The sequence below is a fragment of the Colletotrichum higginsianum genome, chromosome 10 (assembly GCF_001672515.1).
Source record: "Colletotrichum higginsianum IMI 349063 chromosome 10, whole genome shotgun sequence".
Taxonomy (NCBI): Eukaryota; Fungi; Ascomycota; class Sordariomycetes; order Glomerellales; family Glomerellaceae; genus Colletotrichum; species Colletotrichum higginsianum.
In genome coordinates this window covers 2288188-2312098 of record NC_030962.1, presented here as the reverse complement: position 1 = coordinate 2312098, position 23911 = coordinate 2288188, and the positions used below count along the sequence as shown (strand labels likewise).

The window sequence follows — 23911 nt, the reverse complement described above, 5'->3', positions numbered from 1 at the left end:
GTAAGGCAGGCGGTAGACAGCTTATTGCAATTGTCCAAAGAAACAAGCTTATGGTGCCCTCTGAGTACCAAGGTACTATAAGTGACGAGAGGGGAATCGAAAGAAAACTACTTCGGATGACGACGGTGGCTGGCCGTCCAAGATGTCGGAACGGAGGCCCCGCGTACGGTTCTAATTGGCGACGCTGTGCCTGGAACGAAAAGGCCAATGCACACAACCTAATTGCAGGCTACAAGTCAATTACATACCGATCATTGAGAACAACCTATCGTGTCTCCTGGCCGAGTACCTGTGGTAATGTAGCGAGGGGGAGGTTACCTATCTAGGCTGAAACACGGCGAGATGGTTGGCCGGTGGCCTCTCCGTTGGCGTGTCTTCATCACTTCATTGCCAAAGGAATCCGAATCAGAGTATTGGGGCGAGGGCAACCCATTATGTCATATTCTCTGTCAGCCGCCCGCAAGCCCAGACATCAAATTCGTATTTCATCTAAGCCAGCAGCTAGCATAACTTGATAGGAATGGCATTGCTATCATCTCCCGATGGATGGATAAGGCCCACCGACCGGGCCGGACCACTTCTCCGAAGCGGGCCACCCGGCCATCCCCCGCCTCCAACGTCCCGCAACTCGTCCCACAACTGTTTGCCATGTCGGGTCACCAAGCAGTGATTTAAGTTCGGCTTGGGCTGAGCAGATATCTTCTGTTCCCACGATGGCCGCCTCAATCGTATGTGCGAAGATCTTTGTCAAGAATGTCATCGCTTGGGACTGCAGCTTGTCTCCGCGCATTATCTAAAATGCGGAGACCATCTCTGTGTGAGAAAGCACGCCTCAGCGAAAGGGCAAACGATGCACAAACATACCCATTGGACTTGCCGTGGCTAATTCTGGATTAGGGTGATTATGCACTCCAGGCTTGACATGTTCCGCCATAGAAATGATTGATACCGATACACAGGATCGACGAAGTCCAATAAGCGTCTTGTCTATGCGTGCTCGACTGTGTACACAGATTAGACGAAAGAAACCAAACAAAATGTGACCGCAAAGACATCTAGCGCTATACCATGACGCCGGTTCCACCACCTTCTTGGCATCAAAGATGACCCATGTTCAAGCCAGCCGAGCTCATCGGAGGCCAATGACGCTCATTTCCAGGGTCCAAACGCGTCTGATCCAGACCTTGAGCTTGCCCTGGACTCCCTCGACGTTTTCAAGCTCGACGCCTTCCCACCAGCAACGCCTCGCAGGCTTACGCCAGAAAAGGAGCAGCTTCTGCGCCATGCCGACGGCGTTGCTGCCCATTTCGTTACCTCGAATATCGCTGCGTAGACGTGCCAAGGCTAAACTGCAGACGACTGCTTTGTTCGGTTCGCCTGCCCGATGACCCCAGCTGTCGTCGTGGTGAAATCCACTACTGCTCAGTAAGTTTCCAGTCCGTGTTCTGCTTCCGTTTGTAGGTTGGAAAGCTTACCCCGCTGTCAACATCTCGATGAGGTGAGCTTCCGTAGTGCCTGGTTCATCGCTCCGCTTTAGACCCGAAAAGATGCCATTCTGCTGGAGAAGGGCCTTGCCCGCGGCTCTCTTGACTTCCATCATCTCGGACTGTGTAATGTCAGCCCGTGGGGGGATGACATAGAAGTCGAGGTCCTCTCTCAAAACGATAATGCCCGCCCTCTTTGACGAGTCATCCCTTGGGCCCATAGCATCTCCAGTAGTGGCCTCTTCCTCCTGCGAAACACTTGGAGACACGTCTACAGGTATCGACTGCGCAACGGTTCGGAAAAAGTCGAGCATGTACTGCAACGATGCGGGATCATACTACTCACTCGTATTAGCGTGTGCTAAGGCTATGTGGCATGAGGGATCTCGAGAGAGTTGTACGCACGTCTACCTGAACAGCATCACCCTCAGCGAACCCACCCATGTGTCCCTCGGGAAAAAGCCCGTTCGGAAACAGAGATAGAAGTACGAATTCGGGCAGCGTCAAGAGTTCGTCCCTCGACAACACGAATCTCGTTCCCCTGGAAGTGTTGCGCATCAGCGTATGGAAGCGTTCATATAAACAGCAAGACCTACCGAAGGTCCATGGCAATAGTCTCATCGGCGCCGACATCTGATTTTGCGTTAGTACATCGCCACGACTGTACACGAGGAAGGAGAGAGAGCTCACCTCCTATGGAATTGATGGGCGGCCCCCCTTGTTGCACTTGAGTAATGATACTCGACGCGCCGCCGGCGGTAGCCATCAGAAAAGTAAAGGATTGGAGTGGACTAGGTCCCTCAGAGTATGCGGGCGGTGGTTCGGCGTCGTCAACCTTTACAGAGGAACTCCCTTTAGTGTCCCGAGGAAGCGCACGCTTTGTCTCGACGAGAGTCTGATCGAACAAAGTCGGGTTTGGGGATGGTGACGATTGATCCGCTGAGAGACCGAAGGCTAGAGACGCATACGCTGGCGCAACGAGAGATGATGTAGGCCCAGTGACGTTTGGAGAACTTGGGCAACGGGTGTTTTCACAATCCCAGACGGTTGCGGGAGAGACGTATAGAGAAGAGAAAGGCGGCGGTCTGGAGGTCGAGGCTTCGGACGTGGGATACTGAGGTGGCAGTGGTTGGGCGCGAAGTCCAGTTCCTGGAGCGGCTTCGTCGCGTTTCTGGTCTGGGTTCTCTTCTGGCCGGGGACTCTGTTCTCCTCGGAGAGGAACTGTAAGCCGGGCGGACACGGACTGCCCGTTCCTGGCGTCTGGCAAGCCTGGCAACGTGGTGGCGGTTTCGAGAGGGTATTGAATGACAGATCGTGGGCAATGGAGGCAGCGCAGGGCGGAAGGCAGATTGGTCAACACACAATCGCAATTGCTGTTAGTATCTTGTGATTCGTGTTTCCGAACAGACGTGGGAAAATTGAGCCAGACTCCTGTCCGATTTAGCGAATAAATGGCTGGTCGCTGGGGAAGAGGGTGCTGCCCAGAAAGATGGAAACAACGTCGTTGGCGAGGATGAGAAAGTGCAAGAAGAGAGGCGCGAGGGTTACTGGTTCGTTTAGCAAAGGTACTGGGTACTGTGCGGCGGAGAAAAAACGTCGGCTGGCTAAGAGAGTAGTTTCGGCCTGAGAGAGCAAGCGGCTTTCCTGAAAGGGAAGATGACCAGAGGAAATTGGGAGCGAGGGCAGTTTGATGAGGTTGAACAAGCATGGAAGGATGGCGGTTAATACCTAGTACTTGATGGGGGCTAGGATTAACTGGACCCACAAATTGCGCCCAAGCCTCTCATATCGTAGTCTCCAAAACAGCCCGCTACCAACACGCTAATTAAGGTGTTGCTGAGGTGCCCAGAGGAGCCAGGCAGCCGGGGTGACAGGCAGGCAGGTACGTAGTCCTGTCATTTGGCCACCTACCATCTCACTTTGAATCATCCTTACAACCCGCAAGAACCAACGGGTGTATTATGATGGCGCGAGATCTCGGATATATTGAATGTTTCTGCTTGTACTACCAATTGCAACCCTCACCATTCCAAGTCGCCCTATGCCATGATCACGTAACTGCTGACATGGTCCTATCAAACCCCGCTGTGACGGTGACTGTCACCACCCAGGAAGCTGTGGTGGGCCTTGCCGGGATTCTGCTAGCCAATAAGCGCCGCCATCGCCAGGTTTCGTTCGCTCTAACCGCCCATGGAAACATAGGAGGCCCGTCCAATGGCAGGTAACATTGTCCATGGACAGCAACTCCCTTTGTGCAACTTGTACTGGGATCTTGGCTTTGGACAGTGGCAATGCCCCGCAACCTTCTTGAGCTGAACTGTGCTGAACCGAGGCGTGGTACTCAGCTCGAGTTGGCCCAGGATAAAGAACACTGTATGGCGTCACGGTCTCAAGAGAGACGCCGGAGTCACCAACTTCCCCATCAAGTTCTCTAACCCCAAGTCCACAAGACGAGAACATAGTCGAACAGCGTCCTTGCTATGGCGCAACACCACATAGCCCTGGGCTACCATCACAGGGGAGCAATCAAAGATAAGTCGTGTGCAAATTCAATCTCTGCCGATACTCAGCACGTCACAATCGCTTCCCGTGTTAGACACAACTATGCGTGCCGTCACCGTTGTTGCTACCACGGCAAGTCAATAAAAATTGGCCGACACTTACTTCATTATTCCTCGTCACTGCTATCACCAAAAATTGCCTTAAAGACATCATCACTTGGCCGCGAGGCCTCGGCGACCTTGTCTCCGGTCTTGGACGCATCGTCCGCTGGCTTTGGCCCCGGCAAATCACCCACTCCGTTTGCGTCCATCCCACAGATTAACGGCTGCCTTGTCATGTCTATACTGGCAGGTAGTCCATGGAACGAACCGCGAGTCTCCGAAGAGACACCAGGCTCCAGGTCGGGTTGGACGTGGGCGGGTGGCGGGACACTGAAGCGCTTGCATAGCAATCTGGTCGGGAAGAAATTTTCAGTCAGCCTCGTCATGCGCCCATACATGCCCATTTTTGCTGCCTCTTCGAATGGATCTGCTGGCTTGGGTGGCCTGACAAGCTTCTGCACGTTCGAGTCCGAGCTGGACCCTGGATCCCCAGGTCCGTTGCTTCCCGTTGAAGCAGTCGTGAACCGGGTGGCCATGAATCCTGTCATGGGCTTGAAAAGCTGCGCGCACCCATGAAACTCCTCAATCTCCTTGATATAGTCATTGTCCGTCATGTTTTGAGGTTTAGTGGGAGTTGAGCCACCAAATCCAGCCGCACTCTGCAGATAGAGCCGGTAACGTGCACGCTTGGCCTCATCGTTTGCATAAGGGCCACCCGCGCCTGCTCCACGACTCATTGCTGCAATAGCCGTCTCTTTAGACAATGTGGGTATGCTCTGCAGCCTGTCCTGCAGCCTCTGCTCGGCTGTTTTGCCATGCTCTGGCAGAACCTCGCCTTTGGCCGGTGGGAGATTCGATCGGCCAGTGAACGCAGCCAGTCGCTCGCGCGAAGCAGTTGACATGTAGTCAAAGACAGACTTTCCAGGGAGGGCGGGTTCGCCTAGAATCGCCGCTCGAGACCTGGGATCGTGACAAGCAGCCTTTGCGGCATCTTTCGTTGACGCGTACGCCGTTGGTTGTTTGGCGTCCATGCGACGTTTCCCTGACACCCATTCAGGGGGGATGGTTGGGGGGGGATAACACGACACCGACTGTCTGATTTCTCGGGGTTCTGAGGAGTGGCCCATGACAAAGCCTTTCAGCAGCGGTTTGCCATCCAGACATGTTGGCTGGACGTGAACCCTGGCCGAGCCGGACTTAGAGACAAACACTGGTTTTGTTCGCAGCGCTGGGTTTGCCGCCACAGTGGTACTCGTGGACTGCTTCTTCTTCATCTTGTCGCTGCCCAGGGTTCGGTTATATGATATTCGGGGCCCCATCTCGTATGGGTCATCTTCATCTGAGCCGGTGTCGTTTAAGATCCCAACGCCGAAGCCCCCACGTTGTGCCTGCTTCTGTTTCTTGTCAGGCATGCCAAGTGAAAGGCGAGGCCCGCTGGCAGAGTCGCCACCCCCTTTGTCAAGATCAGCCCCAAGGCTTTGTAGTCCGTATTGATTGTTGTTAGACCCGGAGAGCTGCGAGAGCGGAGATTCCTCCCGGTAGCCCAAACCCCGCTGGTTGGCCTTGCGAGAGAAAGTAACCATAACAACATCGTCCGGCGCAAAGAGATGGGTTTCGTTTGACGCAGCAGTCGTAGTGTTTGCCGAAGCGCCTAAACGCGCTTTCCGACGCACTTTCGGCCCAATGCCTTGTCCGTCCTTCCAGCCCATCCTCCGCAGAAGCTCGAAACCCATGCTGTCACACTGCCTTCTCATTAAGCCAGCCAGCCTAACAGGGTAACGTCCAACATGGCTAGAAGCCCCAAGGGCTGCAAAGGGATCAGTGGTCCGGATTTCTTGAGTGGCAGTGGCGTCCGCAAGATCTTCTTCATCCATGTAATCCTCTGGCCGGTGATGGAACGTATTCGATTTCCCCTTCTGTCGGTTCGTGCGGCTCGAGATGAAGGTAGACGGAGTCCAACCCTCTTTTGATCCGACAGTATTGAAGTATCTATACAGCGTCATTAGCCACTGCACTGGCGCTGTAAAATCATGTACCGTGGCTGATAAGCAAACGAAAAACTCACCCTGCGCTCCATCCTCCAGTAAAAGCGCCATGAAGGCGCCGCCGCCCATGCTCGTCCCTCACCTGCTGCTTGTGTAAGGGAACGTAGGAGCCATCGTCACGTGTGTCCGGGTCTAGGGGAGGCAAAGGGGTGCCGAAGGAGACATGTGCGGCGAGTTGATCTTCGTATAGGTCAGCCTCGTACGTCTTATGAGATCTCTTGGTATGTGACATGGGGTTGACGGCGACGATGAGCGCAAACCACAGCGGCTACTTGGGTTGGTGGAGAGTGTCGCAGGCGAGTAGAAATAGGGTTTGTTATGCGGGAGTATGATAGCTTGAGCCGTCGATTGAGGTGACTGCAGCACATTTCAAGCACAGGTGCACTGAAGAAGGAGAGAAAAATGTCCGCTGGTGGGACTCGATTCCGAGGTGCTTTGCTCGAACGCCAGAAGGCGGACAACGCGATGCAGCGAAGCACCTAGCATTGTTTTTATCTTATCAGTCCGATAAGACATCGATAGGAATGTAGCCTCTATCTGTACGGAGTATTCGTACCTACAGTACCTGCCTAGGCACCTAGGTGTCTACGTACCCTGCGCCGCGGAACTTTGTACCTCAACTAGTCGATATCGCTTTCGGTCCCTCCTGGGGAGCGAAGTTGCCAATTTCCCACGCTCGGTTCCCGAAATCAAACGCGGAGCCCCTCTCTGCCCGGGCATGGGAAGGCGGTCCGATATCTTTCTCTGACTCTTAGGGTTCCAATAGTCAGCCAGTGAGTGGGTGGAGCGGAGGACGATGCTTGTCTAGATGCTCCCTCAGTTAGTGGTGCCAATTCAATTTAGCTTCAGTCCTTCAGTGTCAGTCACTCTTTCCCGCCCCGTTTCGATTCGATCAAGCGCGCCGATCAGAATCTGGATGGGTATAACATTGAGTAATGAGCGAAATGTGAACGGATACCCCTCACCACTATTTGGACGCATCACGACAATGGCCATTCGAAGCTGTTCGAAGTCGAAAGGAAACAGTAGATGGGCTTAAAATAAGTCGTAGTTAGTGGGCGACGTACGGCTATGCGTGAACTATTTCGACCAACTAGGTACTGAAGAGGTGTCGTCATTTTTACTCTACGTCGCACTGCTCTGCTCGCCCTAGGTTTTGCCTCAGCTTCATGCTCTGGCCGTCTTGCAATCTAGCATCCTTCCTGTCGAAGTAAAAGACTAGCTTACCTACTGTCCGGGTAAATCTTTAGTGGCATGCACTGGGGGTATCTTGATCAAACTGCTTCGCTTGCAATAGACAAGACATGACATACTGACAACAAACAAAGCCAGGTAGGTGCCTAGTCTACTCTTCTCTCTTGCCTTGCCTTGCTTTGCGCTCAGCCGCAGCCAGACACTTCACTCTTCCAAATACAAACCCAAAACCAATGTCTTGGCGACAGTGTGTGTATGCGCGCGAACCCAAGGCTTAGTGTTAGTGTGTTGCTTCAGAACGGGGATAGACGGACTGAGCAGCAACTTTCCCATTGAGCGACCTCAGAAGGACACTCGTAATCATTACCCGGTTTACTGCGTGCTCTCCAGGCATCGGACCTGCCATTTCACCATTCGATCCTTGCTTGATTTGTTTTCCGCTCACGTCTGTCCTCAGGGTAAGGCACCCCACGTCCGCGCTGGCCGGAAGGGAGAAGAAAAACACCAGCAAGGCCGGGGCTCGCCGCTACTGGCCTATGCCATTGCCATTGCCTCTGTCTGCCTTGACCGCCTGTACATACTTCTTACGCAGCGCTCGCCCCCTCTTTCGCTCTCACGCTCTCCTGTCTTTCTGCCTTCGGTTCCATCAAACCCCAGCCCCGTCCCATCTCCAACAGGTCCTGACCAGTCTGTTCCCCCGTCCAGCAGCAGGACAGCAGTCGCCCACACACCTTGACCCAGCACAGCGCGCCGACGAACCCTCGCAGTGCCGGATCCTCCTTTCCTGCGCTGCAATGACAACAGCAATCCCGGCGAGCTCTGATCCCCCAGCGCATGCCCCCCCTCACCCACCTCAATCTCAATCTCACTCTCAACCGACCGTCGCAGCGCGCTCCCTCTCTACCCGGACCCGGCCTCCTGTCTCCGCCTCTGGCCCTCCTCCACAACGTGCCTCCTCCACCTCCAATCACCATCACCACCGCAGCCGAAGTCAACAACTCCAATATCGCTCCCACTCCCGACAACCCTCCTCTACACCTCCTACTACAGCCGCCACCGCCTCTGCTCTCCCCGTCCAGGAACTGTTTCCGCAACATGATTATGAAATTGCGGACGTAGTCTCTTACTCCAAGCGCTCCGCCCCCAGAGACCAACCGCCCTCGTCATCCCGTGCCAACACCTCGCGTCCTCAGCGTCACGGCAGTACCAGATCGAATCATCATTCTCATCATCGCGCCCCCGACATGCCCGTCAGCACTGCTGTCGCCAACAACGTCGGGCCTGCCCCTGTCAGCCATGGCGCGCCCGACCCTAGAAGCCCCGGCGCGACTTCCGCATCGAAGCATACCAGCAAATCCCGTACCACTATCCCTACCCCATCCGGCAAATGGATACTGGGCAAGACTATCGGCGCCGGTAGCATGGGCAAAGTGAAGCTGGCTCGCAAGGAGGACACGGGCGAGCAGGTTCGTTTCCTTCATCCGTACCTCCGGCCTCCCATTCGTGCTGACCCTTGCGCGATCTCAACTATAGGTTGCCTGCAAAATTATCCCTCGTGGGTCTACTGAGGATGGGCATCAAACCAAGGCTGACAAGGAGAGAGCCGATCAGTCTAAGGAGATCAGGACCGCCCGGGAAGCTGCCATCGTCACTCTTCTTAGCCATCCCAACATCTGCGGCATGCGAGACGTCGTGCGCACCAACTACCACTGGTACATGCTCTGCGAGTACGTCAATGGTGGACAGATGCTTGACTACATTATTTCCCACGGCAAATTGAAGGAGAAACAAGCCCGTAAATTCAGCCGGCAGATTGCTAGCGCCCTCGACTACTGTCATCGGAACAGCATTGTTCACCGAGACCTCAAGATCGAGAATATCCTTATCAGCAAGAACGGGGATATCAAAATTATCGACTTTGGTTTGAGCAACCTCTTCGCTCCTCGCGGCCACCTAAAAACTTTCTGTGGTAGTCTATACTTCGCTGCCCCTGAGCTGCTCCAGGCCAGGGCCTACACGGGCCCCGAGGTCGATGTGTGGAGTTTTGGTATCGTTCTCTACGTTCTAGTCTGCGGGAAAGTCCCGTTCGACGACCAGAGCATGCCCGCCCTGCACGCCAAGATCAAGAAGGGTTTGGTCGATTACCCTAGTTGGCTTTCTAGTGGTAAGTCCCCATATCTAGGTTGTGATTGCTGATGAATCACCCCCCCCTCTAACATGCCGCAGAATGCAAGCACCTGCTCTCTCGTATGCTCGTCACCGATCCCAAACAGCGTGCCACAATGCAGGAAGTCATGAGCCACCCATGGATGGTCAAAGGATACAGTGGTCCGCCTGACAATGGATTGCCGCCGCGAGAGCCACTTGCTCTCCCACTCGACTCTGACGTCGTCAACGCAATGACCGGCTTCAACTTTGGGTCTCCAGATGCCATCAGGGCCCAATTGACGCGCACGATCGAATCCGAAGAATACCAGCGTGCAGTAAAGCTGTACCAGCGCGAAAAGGAGATGCCTCAACCAACCAGAGACGTCGAAAAGAAGCGTGGTTTCGGCTTTGATTTCTATAAAAGAAGGAATTCGGGCAACAGCCGTGATACGCTTACGGCACCGAGTTCCGAGGCTCTGCAGCTTGGCAATGACCCCCTCAACGCGTTTAGCCCTTTGGTTTCAATTTACTACTTGGTGCGAGAGAAACAAGACCGCGACCATACTGAGAAGAACCCCGGGGTTCTGAATGCTCCCAAGGAAAAACCTGCGATCCCCGAAATCACACCACCGCAGGAAGCTCATACAAACTCATCGGCCTATGAAATGCCTGGTGAAAGGGCCACTGGGGGGCGCTCTCGTCCTCGCGCCAGAACCCACGGGGAAGATGAGGCCCCAGATGCCATCAAAAACTCACAGTTGTCGCCAACAATGCCACTTTCGCCAGAAATACCTCCCGAACCACTTCCCAAAAAAGAGAGCACAGCAGCTGGCATCCTACGGCGATTCAGCACCCGCAGGCGGAGAGATCCGGAGAGATCGGACAGAGACCGAGCCCACCCCCCGGTGGTTCAAGTCCACTCTCCGTCGGAGGCACCTCCCGCTCCAGTGCCCCGCAAGAGCTTCAGCATTCGGCGTGGCAGACGGGAACGTGAGGAACCCGACCCTCTCCCTCTGCGGTCCGGTAGTAGCCAGCCCCAGCACAGCGATCTCCTTAGCCCTCCCCTATCCGCCGGGGTTCAGTCGTCACGTCGCAAAGGTCTGGGCCGATCCACCAGCGTCAATTCTGCAGACTTGCGCCGCCGTGGATCAACCCGGGCCCTTAGAGAGCCGCCACCAACAAGTGGATCAGATCAGTCAACAACTACGGACAGACCGCAGCCTGCCCCCAGAGAAACCCAGCAAACACGCGCAGCGTCCATGCGCGCTAAGTCCCTTGGCCACGCCAGGCGCGAGAGCATTCAACAGCGAAGACTTCGTCGGGAGGAAGCAAAAGAGGCAAATGTCCCGGAAGAGACAGACCAGGAGCAGGAACAAGGCGACCAAAGTGGTGTTTCCACTGACAGGCTCGACAGCTCCGACTTGGCTAAGCCCGTCTTTCTCAAGGGCCTATTCAGTGTCTCAACAACTTCGACCAAGAACGTGACAGAAATCCGGGCGGATATCAAACGGGTGCTCAAGGGTCTTGGAGTTGACTACACAGAGATCAGGGGTGGCTTTCTGTGCAAACACACGCCCAGTATCGATCTCAAAAAAGTGCAGGACCCCCCCGGTAGTCCTGGGCAACCCCCTCCAGGTCATAGGAGACGCTTCAGCTTCGGAGCCATTCGAAGCGGCGACCGAGAGAGGGAAGATCTTCGCGAAACGGAGCGAGGACCTACCACGCCTCGCGGCACTACTAGGAACGGAGCAGAACAGAGTTACTCCAACTCGGACGTGTCAGTCGACAGTGTCTCCCGGGAGGCAGGAGGATCATCCCGAAGGGTCCCTGGTGAGACAAGCACGCACGTTCAAAGCGACCTTGGTGGAAGCATGGTCTTGGAGTTCGAAATTTTCATCGTCAAGGTCCCACTGCTCTCTCTTCACGGAATTCAATTTAAGCGGCTGGTGGGAAACACGTGGCAGTACAAGAACATGGCTGATCAGGTTTTGAGGGAGCTTCGTCTATAGGCGGACTCACGGTGAGGAGACAATGCCTGCGAATGCTCCTGGACTGGCCTTGGGTTGGGAAGCAAGCAGTCTTTGGACTGGCTGGGGCAAGACGAAGATTTTTGGCAGCACACATTCTCATCATCTGGCCCCTTCTAGCCTTTGTTTTCTTTTTCTCCATTTGGTTTTGCTGTTTCTGTTGTTGTTACTGTCGTTGCTGTTGCTATCTTGGCCACTTCGGTGGTGCCAAGTCAGTTAAGCCCTGCTGTCATGCAAGCAGTTTGAGGAGGGATGGCATTGTTTGAATAGGCGCTCATGGGGGCAAACTACGACGATGCTGTTGCAGCACTAATTCAGAGTTTTCCGTCACAAATAATCGGCGATGCTAAACTGCCACCGTTGGCAAATGCCGCGTCGTAATGACTGGCGCAACGCCGCAATTGCTGGGTCTCATCAGGTTAACACGGAGGCGCGGCCGACCGAAGCGTTGTTTTCGCCCGGATATGCGCATATTCTCTCCAGTAACCTACCTGCCTATCTGCTTGTGGTTCATTTAGCCGCAATAGGTAGTTAGGCAAAAATACAGTTTAATAGGGTCCATATTAAATGGCCCAACGGCGATTCTATAGGCCAGGGATCACGCTTGTGGCCCAAGGGTCTCCCATCCCGACATTGCGCTTACAGAAGAAGGCTGGAAGCCTTTCATTAGGTAATCCGCTGCCCTTGCGCTATTACCTGAGGTACAGCCTGTGCATTCTACCTTCTTCCCGTCCTTGCCTTGTCTGGCCTTGCCTACCTTCCCTGCTCAACATTCAACCTTCCCTAGTTTATCGTGTGCTTCACGCAACCTCGAGCCAGAACACGCACTTGCCTCCTCGCCAACGCAACGATTCCTAAGGGTTTGAGTACGCGCCACTGCAATCAACAATAAGTTTGCGCCTTGTTATCCACTACCTCCTCTGCAACGAACCAGCTTGTACGCCCAGACACTCAAAGCCCGCACGCACCCCGCGAAATCCTGCCACCGCACCTCGACACCTCCTCGTCTTCAATTGCGAACCCGCCATTGTCACCCCCTTCAGCCAGATACGCGGCAATCTGTGCAGCATCGGGCAAAACAATAATAATTTAACGACGACGACGACGACGACGACGACGACGACGACGACGACAGAAGGACATTGCTGGTTTGCGAACGAATTCGGGACTTCTTCCCGACCGACTCTATATTGGAACTTTCCGCGATAGCATCTTCCCTCAAGCGCACCATTCTGGATCTTCAAGATGATGCCGGCACAGCACGTTTACGGACACCACCAATTTAATCCACAAGCCGACTCGGCATGGATGCATCAGCAGTCAAACCAGCACCACCATGCGCAGCAAGCTGCTGCTGCCGCTGCTTCTGCCGTCCAGCAGCAGCAGCAGCAACAGCAGCAGCAACAGCAACAGCAACAACAACAGCAGCAACAGCAGCAGCAGCAGCACTACAACCGACTCGCTGGAGGTCACTCTACCGTTCCGTCCCTTGGCAACACGCATGCTGCAGATGGGGGTCACGATAACATTTCCGAGGACAACCGAAGGACTATGGCCTACATTGCTGACCTCTTGAACGAGAGCACTCGCGAGGCTGCCCTATTGGAACTCAGCAAGAAGAGAGAACAGGTTCCTGAGCTGGCTCTCATCTTGTGGCATTCCTTTGGTAAGCTTGCGCGCCCTTGAACTGGGACGTATGGACGAGGCGATCTAACGACGAGCTCAGGAGTCATGACATCGTTGCTGCAGGAAATCATTTCGGTCTACACCCTGCTGAATCCTTCTCAACTTACGGCCGCAGCATCCAACCGGGTTTGCAATGCGCTAGCCCTTCTTCAGTGCGTTGCATCTCACAACGACACGCGCACGCTGTTTCTGAATGGTATGACGACCCCATCGCGGCCACTCTTTGTGATTTTTCATGAGCTTACATGTGTCTAGCCCATATCCCCCTCTTCCTCTATCCCTTTCTCAATACGACATCGAAATCCAGGCCGTTTGAATACTTGCGATTGACGTCACTGGGCGTCATAGGCGCTCTTGTCAAGAATGACTCGTCCGAGGTTATCAACTTCCTGCTGACCACAGAAATAATCCCTCTATGCCTTCGTATTATGGAGACGGGCTCCGAGTTGAGTAAGACTGTGGCCATTTTCATTGTGCAGAAGATTCTCCTTGACGACAATGGCCTGAATTACATTTGCGCCACTTATGAACGCTTCTACGCCGTGGGAACTGTCCTCAGCAACATGGTCGCTCAGCTTGTTGAACAGCAAACTGCGCGTTTGCTTAAGCATGTCGTCAGGTGTTTTCTACGGTACGATGCACTCTATCCAGCTCATCTTTCCCGCCCGATGGTTATGGCCCGTGGCTAACCTGATTAACATCGAACAGGTTGAGCGATAATGCTCGAGCACGCGAAGCTCTCCGTCAATGCCTCCCTGAGCCTCTTCGAGATGCAACCTTCTCTTCCGTTCTTCGAGACGACGCGGCAACGAAGAGATGTCTAGCGCAACTCCTCATAAATCTTTCAGACAACGTCGTCGAACCGGCCCAAGGGCAACACCCTGGCCTTTGAGGCCAAGCATAACTTGACATATTGTAACGTTTTTGGGCCAACATAGACTCATGCATAAAACACGGCGACTCGGAGGTCAGTGATTTCATCGGAAAACGCAAAAGCGTCGTGGACGCATTGATACCCGCTTCCTTTGTCCCAGATGGGGCATATCAGGTTGATCTGGAATGCATCTTCGACTCGGTCTTTCTTTCTTTTATCTGTAGCATCGAAAAGGACGGGGCAAAAAGCAAGGGTTTGGTTTTTTTCCCTTCTCCGCTCGGGGGGGTAGGCGATGGGGGGGGGGGGGGTTAAGACATTTGATTATACGGTACAGTAAGGAGCAGTCGGATCTGGGAACGGCGCCTGGGGCGGGGGTAGACGTCCCGGCTTCTTTGGACATGAACCAGTACTTTTATCATCTTGTCCGGCGGTGAACATGATGGCATTGGCTTTGCTCGGGTAACTCAAACGTGCGCGCTGGGAGTTTTTTTTCTGGCAGCAAGATGATGGGAGTATGGGATCCTAGCGCTATTGCTTGGACTCGACTTTTCCGTGTATGTATATCAAGGCTCGAGTCTGGGTATTCAAATTGTTTATACACGACCTATTAAGCCCCCCTGGCCCGTTTCTGTAATTGATTTCGAATACCATGTTCATGGAGTCTCGATGAAAAACGTACACAGGCATGATAAACATTTATCACTTTCTACATCCACGCAGGTTCTGCCCTTGCTGGAGTCTCCTGACAGCATGCATGGCCTGAATGTTGCGTTCTGCTTTGCTGGGTAACTCTAAAGGAGTAATCTGTGGTGGTAGAAGTGAGCGCATTCTCTGGTCAGACCAACCCTTGTGCGCGGGTCGCTAACGGTCACATCGAGGATGCGGTTCAAAATTCACGCTTGACAGCACGATGCTTCAAGCCCCTGCCTCCCATTCAAGTGTATGTGCGCAGTCCCCGGGCTTAGGACTGTAATGGCAAGTGACCTCTGAATAATTATCTAACAGTGTTCTTACGCTTGTGATCAACCCTCGTTGACTTCAACTTTCACCTTCTAACAGCCGGGGCACCGAAAGAAAGGAGGTCCAGGAGAAGGATATACTACGAAACACCGAGTGAACATGGTTGGTACGGCTAGCCAGGAAGAAGGGTTAGATGCCTTTTGATGCTAAATTTTGCGCCTATGAACTTAGTATCCCGATGGTTTCTGCTTCACAAGCATGTATCTCGGCATGCTGGAAACATCAGGAATACCAAACAGGCAGGAGATTTTTGAGCGATTACTGAATCCAGTAAAATTTCTACGTGTTTGATTCACGTTGTAGTGGATTTTGAAGTTGATGGCGCCAAAGGGTGTAATCGGCAAGCAATGTTGGTTGGATGATAAGAATGGCACATTTCTGGTAAACTCCGTCACGTTCTGTTGTTTCAGGTCAACCAAAGCAAGCATTGCTGTCGATTATTGTGTACTTGTGAATGTTGATATCATCTATGGACTCTGTACTGTAGCCACCGGTGGAGAGGAGCATTGATAGGTAATTTTCGTTCGCGGTGTGATATGTTGGTCATCACCGACACGTCAAGCAGGTGGAGACGCGGTCGATATTATTCGGATTGTTTTGTTCAATGTTTGAAAACGTTCAGGAGCTCTGTGTCGTTTCGTCCAGCATGATTGCAAAACGTTCGTTGCTGGGGTGTGGGACAGGCACAGAACAGGATGATGTTGAAGTTAATAGCGTAGGGAGAGCTTGCTGATCAAAGGCAATAAGGTGCGTGCATTGTGTACAAATAATTGTCGGAAAATGACAACGACTGTATTGAATATGAAATGGTACAGAACGCCTTTGATTGTTTCCAATCTGAAAATGATCTTTAATCAAAGCTTGTCGGTAACTTGTCATTGGTCTTGGTGGCCAACAGGAGGAAGACATGGTTGACGACCTCACTCGAAAATCATTGAAATTCCATATTTCTGACTGCGAGCGTTGACGTAGGGACTGTACGGGCCCGGGCCTGATATCACAGAAAACAAATGGAAAAAGCAGGTTTTTTGGGTTTCTATCTTCCTGACAATGGAACAGGCTTGGCAGCCCTGATCATATGACCTGGATCATAGGAAGTCCAGCACATACATCTACAGGGCCAGTCTCCAGCCTCAAAGGCTCCGAGGTGTGGGGAGAGAGTTCCAGCATAATTGTGTTTCGCTCCAGACGTAAAAGCGAGCACAACAGTATCACGCCGGGTAGAATTCTTGCTGGACACTGGCAAACAGTACAATACCATGCCGTCAAGAAAGAAAGGCTTGCCATTCGATTGATTCCCCGCGAAGTTAGGCTACCACACAGAAGCACAAGACACACCGTGAAACCAATATCAAGACTGGGCACGAGGGACCGTATGGGTCGACTTTGGCCAGTAACCTCGCTTTGCCACGACCCATGCAGCCCGTGACAAGATGATGGGCGGCTGAAGCTGCCCACAGAACAGAGGGAACCAAACCAAACGGGCTCAGTATTAGGCAGCACGCCTAAGTAAGAGCTTGAAGCAGAGATGCCCGGGTGGAGTAAAGGTAGTTCATAACCCTCTGGAGGCCATCCTCTTATTGGAGATAGGTACGAAGATGCCGCCGGAGCCGTGATAAGGATCAGCCACTTTTAATGCCGGTAGATGTACCCCGTCTAGACCTGCGAGGCGGAAGCGAATCCGTCATTTATCCTCGATGTGAACGCAAGAGGGCATGTTGTTCCTCATTAATTCCGGTCGGACGGGTAGCGGAATTGAGGCTCAGAGCGAGGACTGGGGCAAAGATAGCAGCCACAAGAACCCGTCACTACAGTGCACATTTCAAACGACAGACGGATGTGGGGATCAATGGCAACGTCAACTTGTTCCTCCTCCCCGGTGGTTAGGTTACCAGAGTGACTAAATGCTGATCAAGAAGGGGAGAAAGGGGCAAGGGATCTATGCCCAAGAGTTATTGCCAATCCTGACGTGCTTGTAGCAAACTTTCGCAAGAGCCACGATGCAGTCAAGGAAGGCATCTTCATAGCGCGTGTTCAATCAGCGTGTGGCTGCCTAGTGTGAGCAGAGCATACATAGAGCCGGCTGACATGGGGTTGTAAACTTGCAAATATGATGCAACGCAAGACAGTGCGACGTACTGTGACGCAAGTCGCACCTGTATTGAGAGCAGATAGCCCAATGAAGGCACAGAGAGACTGGCTGAACACGACAGCTGGAGGGAGAGATGGAGTTGGCCCCGAAGAACGTCGGATGGGGGCGGCTAAGACGGTGTTGGGGAACGCAGGGCGCAAAACGAGACCGGGTGGTTACACAAAACCGGCTGCAGTCCACAGGTGCCGCGCTTGCAGAGGTACCTACACTTGAGGACGGTCGTGCTTAACATACAGCCTTATGAGACATAATGCGGAGCGGGGGACAGAGCAGTACGTACTACCTAGGCTTCGGGCTTGTCTACCTACCCTGTCTTCCGCCTTTTCCCCACCAAAGCTCGCCCGGCCACACACAAATATGGCGGTGGGTGAGCGAAGCCTGCCGCTGGACTGTGCACCCCCAGGCCTTGGCCATGACGAACTGCCTGCTGGAGTACCTGAGGTTCACCGTCTTGGTCAACTCTTGCGGATACACCCTCACACTTTATCTCTCTCACACATACTAGTGTTGAGTCTTTCGCAGCTACCTACCTACAACTGTTACGCTGATGCTAACACAAATCACCCGCATTTGCTCGCTGAATTATGACGGCGCCATTGAGCCCTTTCCACGACGCGCCATTTAGTCCCACTTGGTAGGTAGGTATTTGACACCTACCTTGGGACGCAGGAAGCGAGTGTCCGAAATGTCCCTCTTACCAGCTGGTTGGATGGCAGACGAAGGCAAACTCGGCATGACAAAAACCCGTGGTGCATTCGCATTCATGGTCGAGAAGAACCGACTACAGTACCGAATCAACCAACCACCCTGCACTAGCGGCCGATATCTTGCGATCGGGGGCCATGAACGACAAATGACGAGAGAGAAAGAGAGTCTAGCCAACCTAGACACGAGGACAATGCCCCCCAGCATGCCCGCCCTGCAAGAAGGTTGCAGCTTGGCATGGAAAGATAGCCAACATAGTGTACAGAGTACATCTAGTAGCCTAAAACAGGCTTTTGCGGCCTCATTTTTATCAAATAGGCGTACAATCCTACATACAGACTTATGCATGGTAAAGGCAGTGACTCCACGGCCAACCACACGCGCGCAGACGGAGGAATCGGGATAATGTATCTCCCATCCAGCCAAAGTCGAGACCCTCGAATGCGAAGTGCTGCTGGCACCATCCTCACCCCTGTTTGGTAGCCAAGACAACAGCCCAGTAGGCACTCGCTAATGAGTGCTTGCTTTGGACTCGGCCAGTCCAGTCAGCCATCCAGTTGCGGCCCTTGTGTCGTATGGAAAAATTCAAAAGTCCCACCGCTGCCTATCGCTGCTTCACAGCACGCCAGGCTGAGAGGTAGGCATTCTGCCATGTTGGATTATACCGCACCCAGCCACCAGTAGGTATCAAGGGCCAAGGCTATCGTTGCGTGTCCTCTCGTCCGTGGCTATCTTTCTCGTAGATGTTGCGCAAACTGCGAAAGACCTGAAGACGCCGTCACTTGTCGAACCTTCGAGTAGCCAGACCAGGTTACAGTCGGAACCGACGTTGCAGTCAATCGTTTGCGTCGGTGTTTGTATCGCCAACCGCAAACCCCAAACCGTCCCCGTGGGAAATGCACCTTCTCGGCCAGATGGCATGGCGCTCCCGTGAGCTATTCGATCGAGAGAACCGATACCACGCTTCCTCTCTACCGGCGTAGGTAGACAAGCGAATGCGGAAAATACAGAAATGAGCGCTTCCTTGGCAGAACCGGGACGGCGTCTGTTGTCGAGCCGACTCGGGTACGGTAGCAAGGCCTGTACTTTTGCGTGGTTGGTGGCCAGTACACACATACCTACCTACCTAAGGTAGGTTGGGACTAAGGTACATTGCTAAGGTAGTCCCTCTTAAGGTTGAATAAGTATACAATATAAAGAAAAGTATAGTAAAGAAATAGTATAATTATTATACTTTATAGTAAATGTATTATAATACTTCTTAAGAAACTTAATATTATAAAGACTTTTAAGCTTATAATTACTTTATTAAGTAACTTTATCTTATAAAGACTAGAATTTTAAGTTTTATAAATAAACTAAAGTATATAAGAATTTAAAGAATAGAATTACTATAATATATTTGTATTTATATAATAGTTTAGTAAAAGAATAGTATACTTCTTAAATTACTAGTCTAATTAGTAAGTAATATATATATATAGTAAGTTGCCTATTAGAGTAAGTTGCCTACTTTCTTATTATATATAAAACCTCTATTTTTTAATTATTTTTTAAAAATCTATTTTAACTCTAAAAAATACTAAATTTTAAGTATTAATATTTAATAAGAGTTAAATTATAAGAAATAATATAGTAGAAATTCCTACTCTAGTTAGTATATAGCTTTATGTAAGCTAGTTTATTTAGCTCTCTAAATAAGAGATTTAAGTATAGAATTAGAGTTAGAATTTCTACTGTATTTTTTCCTACAATTTAACTCTTATTAAATACTAAATTTAAAATTTAGTATATTTTAAATTTAAAGTAGATTTTTAAAAAAAAAATTAAAAAAATAGAGATTTTATATATAATAAAGAAGTAAGTAATTTACTCTAATAGGTAACTTACTATATATATATATTATAAGTAAAATAGTTTTATAAATAATATAAAGAATAAGTATTAAGAATAAAGAAGTTTATTTATAAAAATACTTATATATTTAATTATATATATCTCTATAATTAAAAGAGATATAAGTAAATAGTTTTTATATTTAGAATTCTAATAATTTTAGCTGTAAAAAAGTATATAATTTATTTATATACTTTATATATAAGAATTTATAAATATACTAGTCTATATATAGACTAGTAGAAGTATTCTAAACTAGCCCTTTATACTAAAGACTTTAGCTCTATATACTAAAGAAATATACTATACTATAAGTATATTTTTATATATAATAATATATATTAATAATTTAGAATTTTATCTCTTAAGTAGAATTATAAATAGAGGGAATTTCCCCCTCTATTTACTTTAGAATTTAAACTTTATATATATAAGTAATATACAACCTTTTTACTTATACTTTATCTTATTCTTATTTAAAATATTCTATTTTATTTACTACTCTATTCTAAGTCTTATTAGAGTAAATTATTTACTTTCTTATTATATATAAAACCTCTATTATTTAATTATTTTTTAAAAATTTACTTTATATTTAAAATATATTAAATTTTAAACTTAGTATTTAATAAGAGTTAAATTATAGGAAAAAATATAGTAAAAATTTTAACTCTAACTCTTTACTTAAATCTCTTATTTAGAGAGCTAAATAAACTAACTTATAAAAGACTGTATACTAACTAGAGTAGGAATTTCTACTATATTATTTCCTATAATTTAACTCTTATTTAATATTAATACTTAATACTTAGTATTTTTAAAGTTAAAATAGATTTTTAAAAAATGATTAAAAAATAGGGGTTAATATATAATAAGAAAGTAAGTAATTTACTCTAATAGGCAACTTACTATATAAGTATATTATTTTTTAAATATAAGAGATAATTTAAGTCTTTATATAGACTTTTTTACCTCTAATAAATTCCTAGTAATAATTTAATTTTAGGGACTATACAACTTACTTATATATTAACTTATAAGTTAGCTTATAAACTAACTTACAGTTAGAGATATTCTTTTAATAGTTAAGAAAGTAAATTAGATTTAAAATCTATAGTAAGGGACTTTTCTTCCTCTTTCTTTTTCCTTCTAGTATTATAATTCTAGTCTATTAGAATACTAGAATCTAGAAGTAGGTATTAAAGTAGTAGAATAGACTATATACGCAAAAGTAGTATATAATAAAACAACCTACTCTACTAAAATAGTCTAATAATATATAATACTACTAAGCTATTAGTAGAGCTAGAAGTTAAAGTAAGCCCTACTCCTATACACTTGTATTATTAAGAGTTGTATATTAATTAATAGAGGCTTTAATTCTTAAATTTAGTTTACTTTAAGTAAGTAAAATAGATTACAATTAATTAAGTATAGTCCTCTTAAAGATATAAGTAAAAAGTGTAAAATTTAAGTCTTATACTGCAATAATAATAATAAGTCTTACTATCTAGCTAGGCTAATTATATTTATTATATATAATTAGATTTTAAAATCTAAAAGCTAAGTAGACTCTATAATTCTTTTCTATCTATAGCTCTTATAAGCTATACTACTTTATTCTAGTAGTTATATACCTTATAATACTTTATATTATAAGATTAATAATAGCTTTATATTAAAGATAATAAATAGTAAATATTTATATCTTTAATAGTAATAGTAATACTAAGTCCTACTAATTAATTAGACTTATTCTATTTACTATATATTAATATATAAATTAACAATAATATACTTGCATAGTAAGTAATACATTATAGTAAGTAATACACAGGCTTATTGTACCTTAAAGAATACTTTTTTACCTATTTATTAAAGATTAAATTATTATCTAAAAGAAGTATAACTTTATAGAGGGCTTTTAATAAGAGTTAAAAGCTAGTAAAAAATATATTAGAACTTATTATTCTACCCTAACCCTTAGTTCTATATAGCCTTCCTTATTAAAGTAAATAATAAGAGTTCTAGGGGCTAAGATAGGACAATTATTTCTAGGGTATTTTTTATTAGTATATAACTCTTATTAAAAGTAAACTATAAGGTTGCATCTATCTTAGTTTAGAATTCAATTTTTAATAAATAGGTAAAAAAGTGCCCTTTAAGGTACAATAAGCCTGTGCATTACTCGCTATAATGCATTACTTACTATGCAGGTACATTATCTATAGAAATATAAGTAAGTTACTTAAGTTTAAATAAGCTACTATTATAATTAAGCTACTCTAGTATTTAGTCTAGCCTATAAGTACTACTTTTCTATAGATTTATAATAGGAGAATTTAAGTTAGTTATACTATACAATTAATACTCTAAAATATAAGCCTTTAGCCTAATAAATAGTAGTATAATATAGTTACTAAATATTATACTTTAAAACTATTTTATTAAAATAGTTAATAAAATCTAAAATATTATAGTACTAATATACAAATATTCTTTCTATATTACTACAGCCTTATTTAGTTTTAGGTAAATTTTAATACTAATTAATATTTAATCTAATAAACTACTAGTAAAAGATAAAAAGTAATTTTCTATTTAAATACCTTACTCTCTTTTAAATACTTATACTTCTCTATTACTATTACTACTTTAAATTATTTTATTCATTCCTAAATACTAAATTTAGTAATATTACAAATACTACTAATATACTACTAACCTCTATTATTACTTTAATAGTCTTCTCTCTTATTCTAATATTTAAGTATAGACTATCTTAGTCTAGTAACTATTTTAGCTATTTACTATATATATTAGAATAAAACCTATTAGAGGAATATAATACTTACTATATTAATAAATTTATTATTTAGAACTAAATTTTATTTATATAACCTCTATAATTCTATATCTCTTTAAAAAGGAGTAAGTTAGAATAAATAGGTATTCCTATAGTAATATTGATTAATACTTCCTAAGGTAGACTATAAATATAAAAAAATATACAGCTATATTAAATTTAACTAAGATAATATATAGCTTTAAATAGGCGCTATTCCTAAAAGTCCTATTAAATTAGAGAGTATAATGCATATAAAGGGTACTATAGAGAGTATTAGAGATAGGAGATATTAGCTGCTATACTAGCTACTTAGTAGTAATAAAGGGCCTACTGTAGGCTTCATCCTAAGTAGTAGGCTTTATAGTAGCCTTAGGCACTTAGGAAAGGGGCTACTAAAGGCTTCGTTAAGTAGTAGAGTATAGCTGCAGTATACAAGAATAATTATATATATTATACTTAATATATATATAATTAACTTATTATAGTTACTCTTACTAATTTAATAATTAAGAGTCTTATATACTTATATACTAATAGTAATAAACTTAGTAAAGCTAATTATAAGTACTAATAATACTAAAATAAGTAATAATACTACTAAAATAGTCCTTAATGTAACTACTAATTAAGTCCTTTAGTTTAATTAGCTAAAGATAAAAGTAAAGGCCTATAAGCTATAGACTGCAATTAATTTATTAATTACTATATACTAAATGTATAAAATACTTAAGAAATACCTTAAAGAGCTTAGAAAGCCTTCTTTAAGTAACTACTTATAAATTATAGTATACTTAGTAGAATTAATACACTTAGTAATAGTTACTCTAATAGCTTTAGAGCTAAGTACTCTATTACTACTTACTAATAATAATATACTACATGTATATAGAATAAAGAATTTATTATTCTCTAATTTTACTCTATACTATACTTAATAAGTAGAGTATAATAAAGAGTTTAGAGTATAGAAAAAGTACCTTTAATAATACTATAATCTTTAAGAATAAATTTACTATATAGTATTTATTAACTTAAAGCTTTACTACTATACTTTAAATAAGGAGGTTAACTAATAAATAAAAGCTCTTAAAGTTTATATTAGTATATACTCTTTTAAATATAGAAATAATATATAAGTTGTATTTATAAGGGAAGTTTTATTAATAGGAGACTATATAATAAAGACTTCTTATACTATAGTACTAACTACCCTATATAGATTTAACCTA

General features: G+C 46.7%; 4 protein-coding genes across 4 annotated transcripts; 2 read left to right on the top strand and 2 right to left on the bottom strand.

Annotated features, from left to right (window-relative positions):
• Nucleotides 1-1129: 1129 nt before the first annotated feature.
• On the bottom strand, nt 1130-1798 carry CH63R_14169 (Stress response protein Whi2; the record flags this gene model as incomplete). The annotated part of the gene is made up of 2 exons (XM_018309143.1): nt 1130-1418; nt 1476-1798. 2 exons carry the CDS (start codon nt 1796-1798, stop codon nt 1130-1132), a joined length of 612 nt encoding a protein of 203 aa, XP_018151461.1.
• Nucleotides 1799-4152: 2354 nt separating this feature from the next.
• On the bottom strand, nt 4153-6364 carry CH63R_14168 (G-patch domain containing protein; the record flags this gene model as incomplete). Its single annotated transcript, XM_018309142.1, has 2 exons — nt 4153-6076; nt 6153-6364. 2 exons carry the CDS (start codon nt 6362-6364, stop codon nt 4153-4155), a joined length of 2136 nt encoding a protein of 711 aa, XP_018151460.1.
• A 1498-nt stretch (nt 6365-7862) lies between these two features.
• Nucleotides 7863-11483, top strand: CH63R_14167 (Serine threonine protein kinase; the record flags this gene model as incomplete). The annotated part of the gene is made up of 3 exons (XM_018309141.1): nt 7863-8792; nt 8860-9490; nt 9553-11483. The coding sequence occupies 3 exons, from the start codon at nt 7863-7865 to the stop codon at nt 11481-11483; spliced, it is 3492 nt and encodes a 1163-aa protein (XP_018151459.1).
• A 1263-nt stretch (nt 11484-12746) lies between these two features.
• On the top strand, nt 12747-14079 carry CH63R_14166 (Cell differentiation family protein; the record flags this gene model as incomplete). The annotated part of the gene is made up of 4 exons (XM_018309140.1): nt 12747-13167; nt 13228-13383; nt 13443-13818; nt 13896-14079. The coding sequence occupies 4 exons, from the start codon at nt 12747-12749 to the stop codon at nt 14077-14079; spliced, it is 1137 nt and encodes a 378-aa protein (XP_018151458.1).
• Between the last annotated feature and the right edge of the window lie 9832 nt (nt 14080-23911).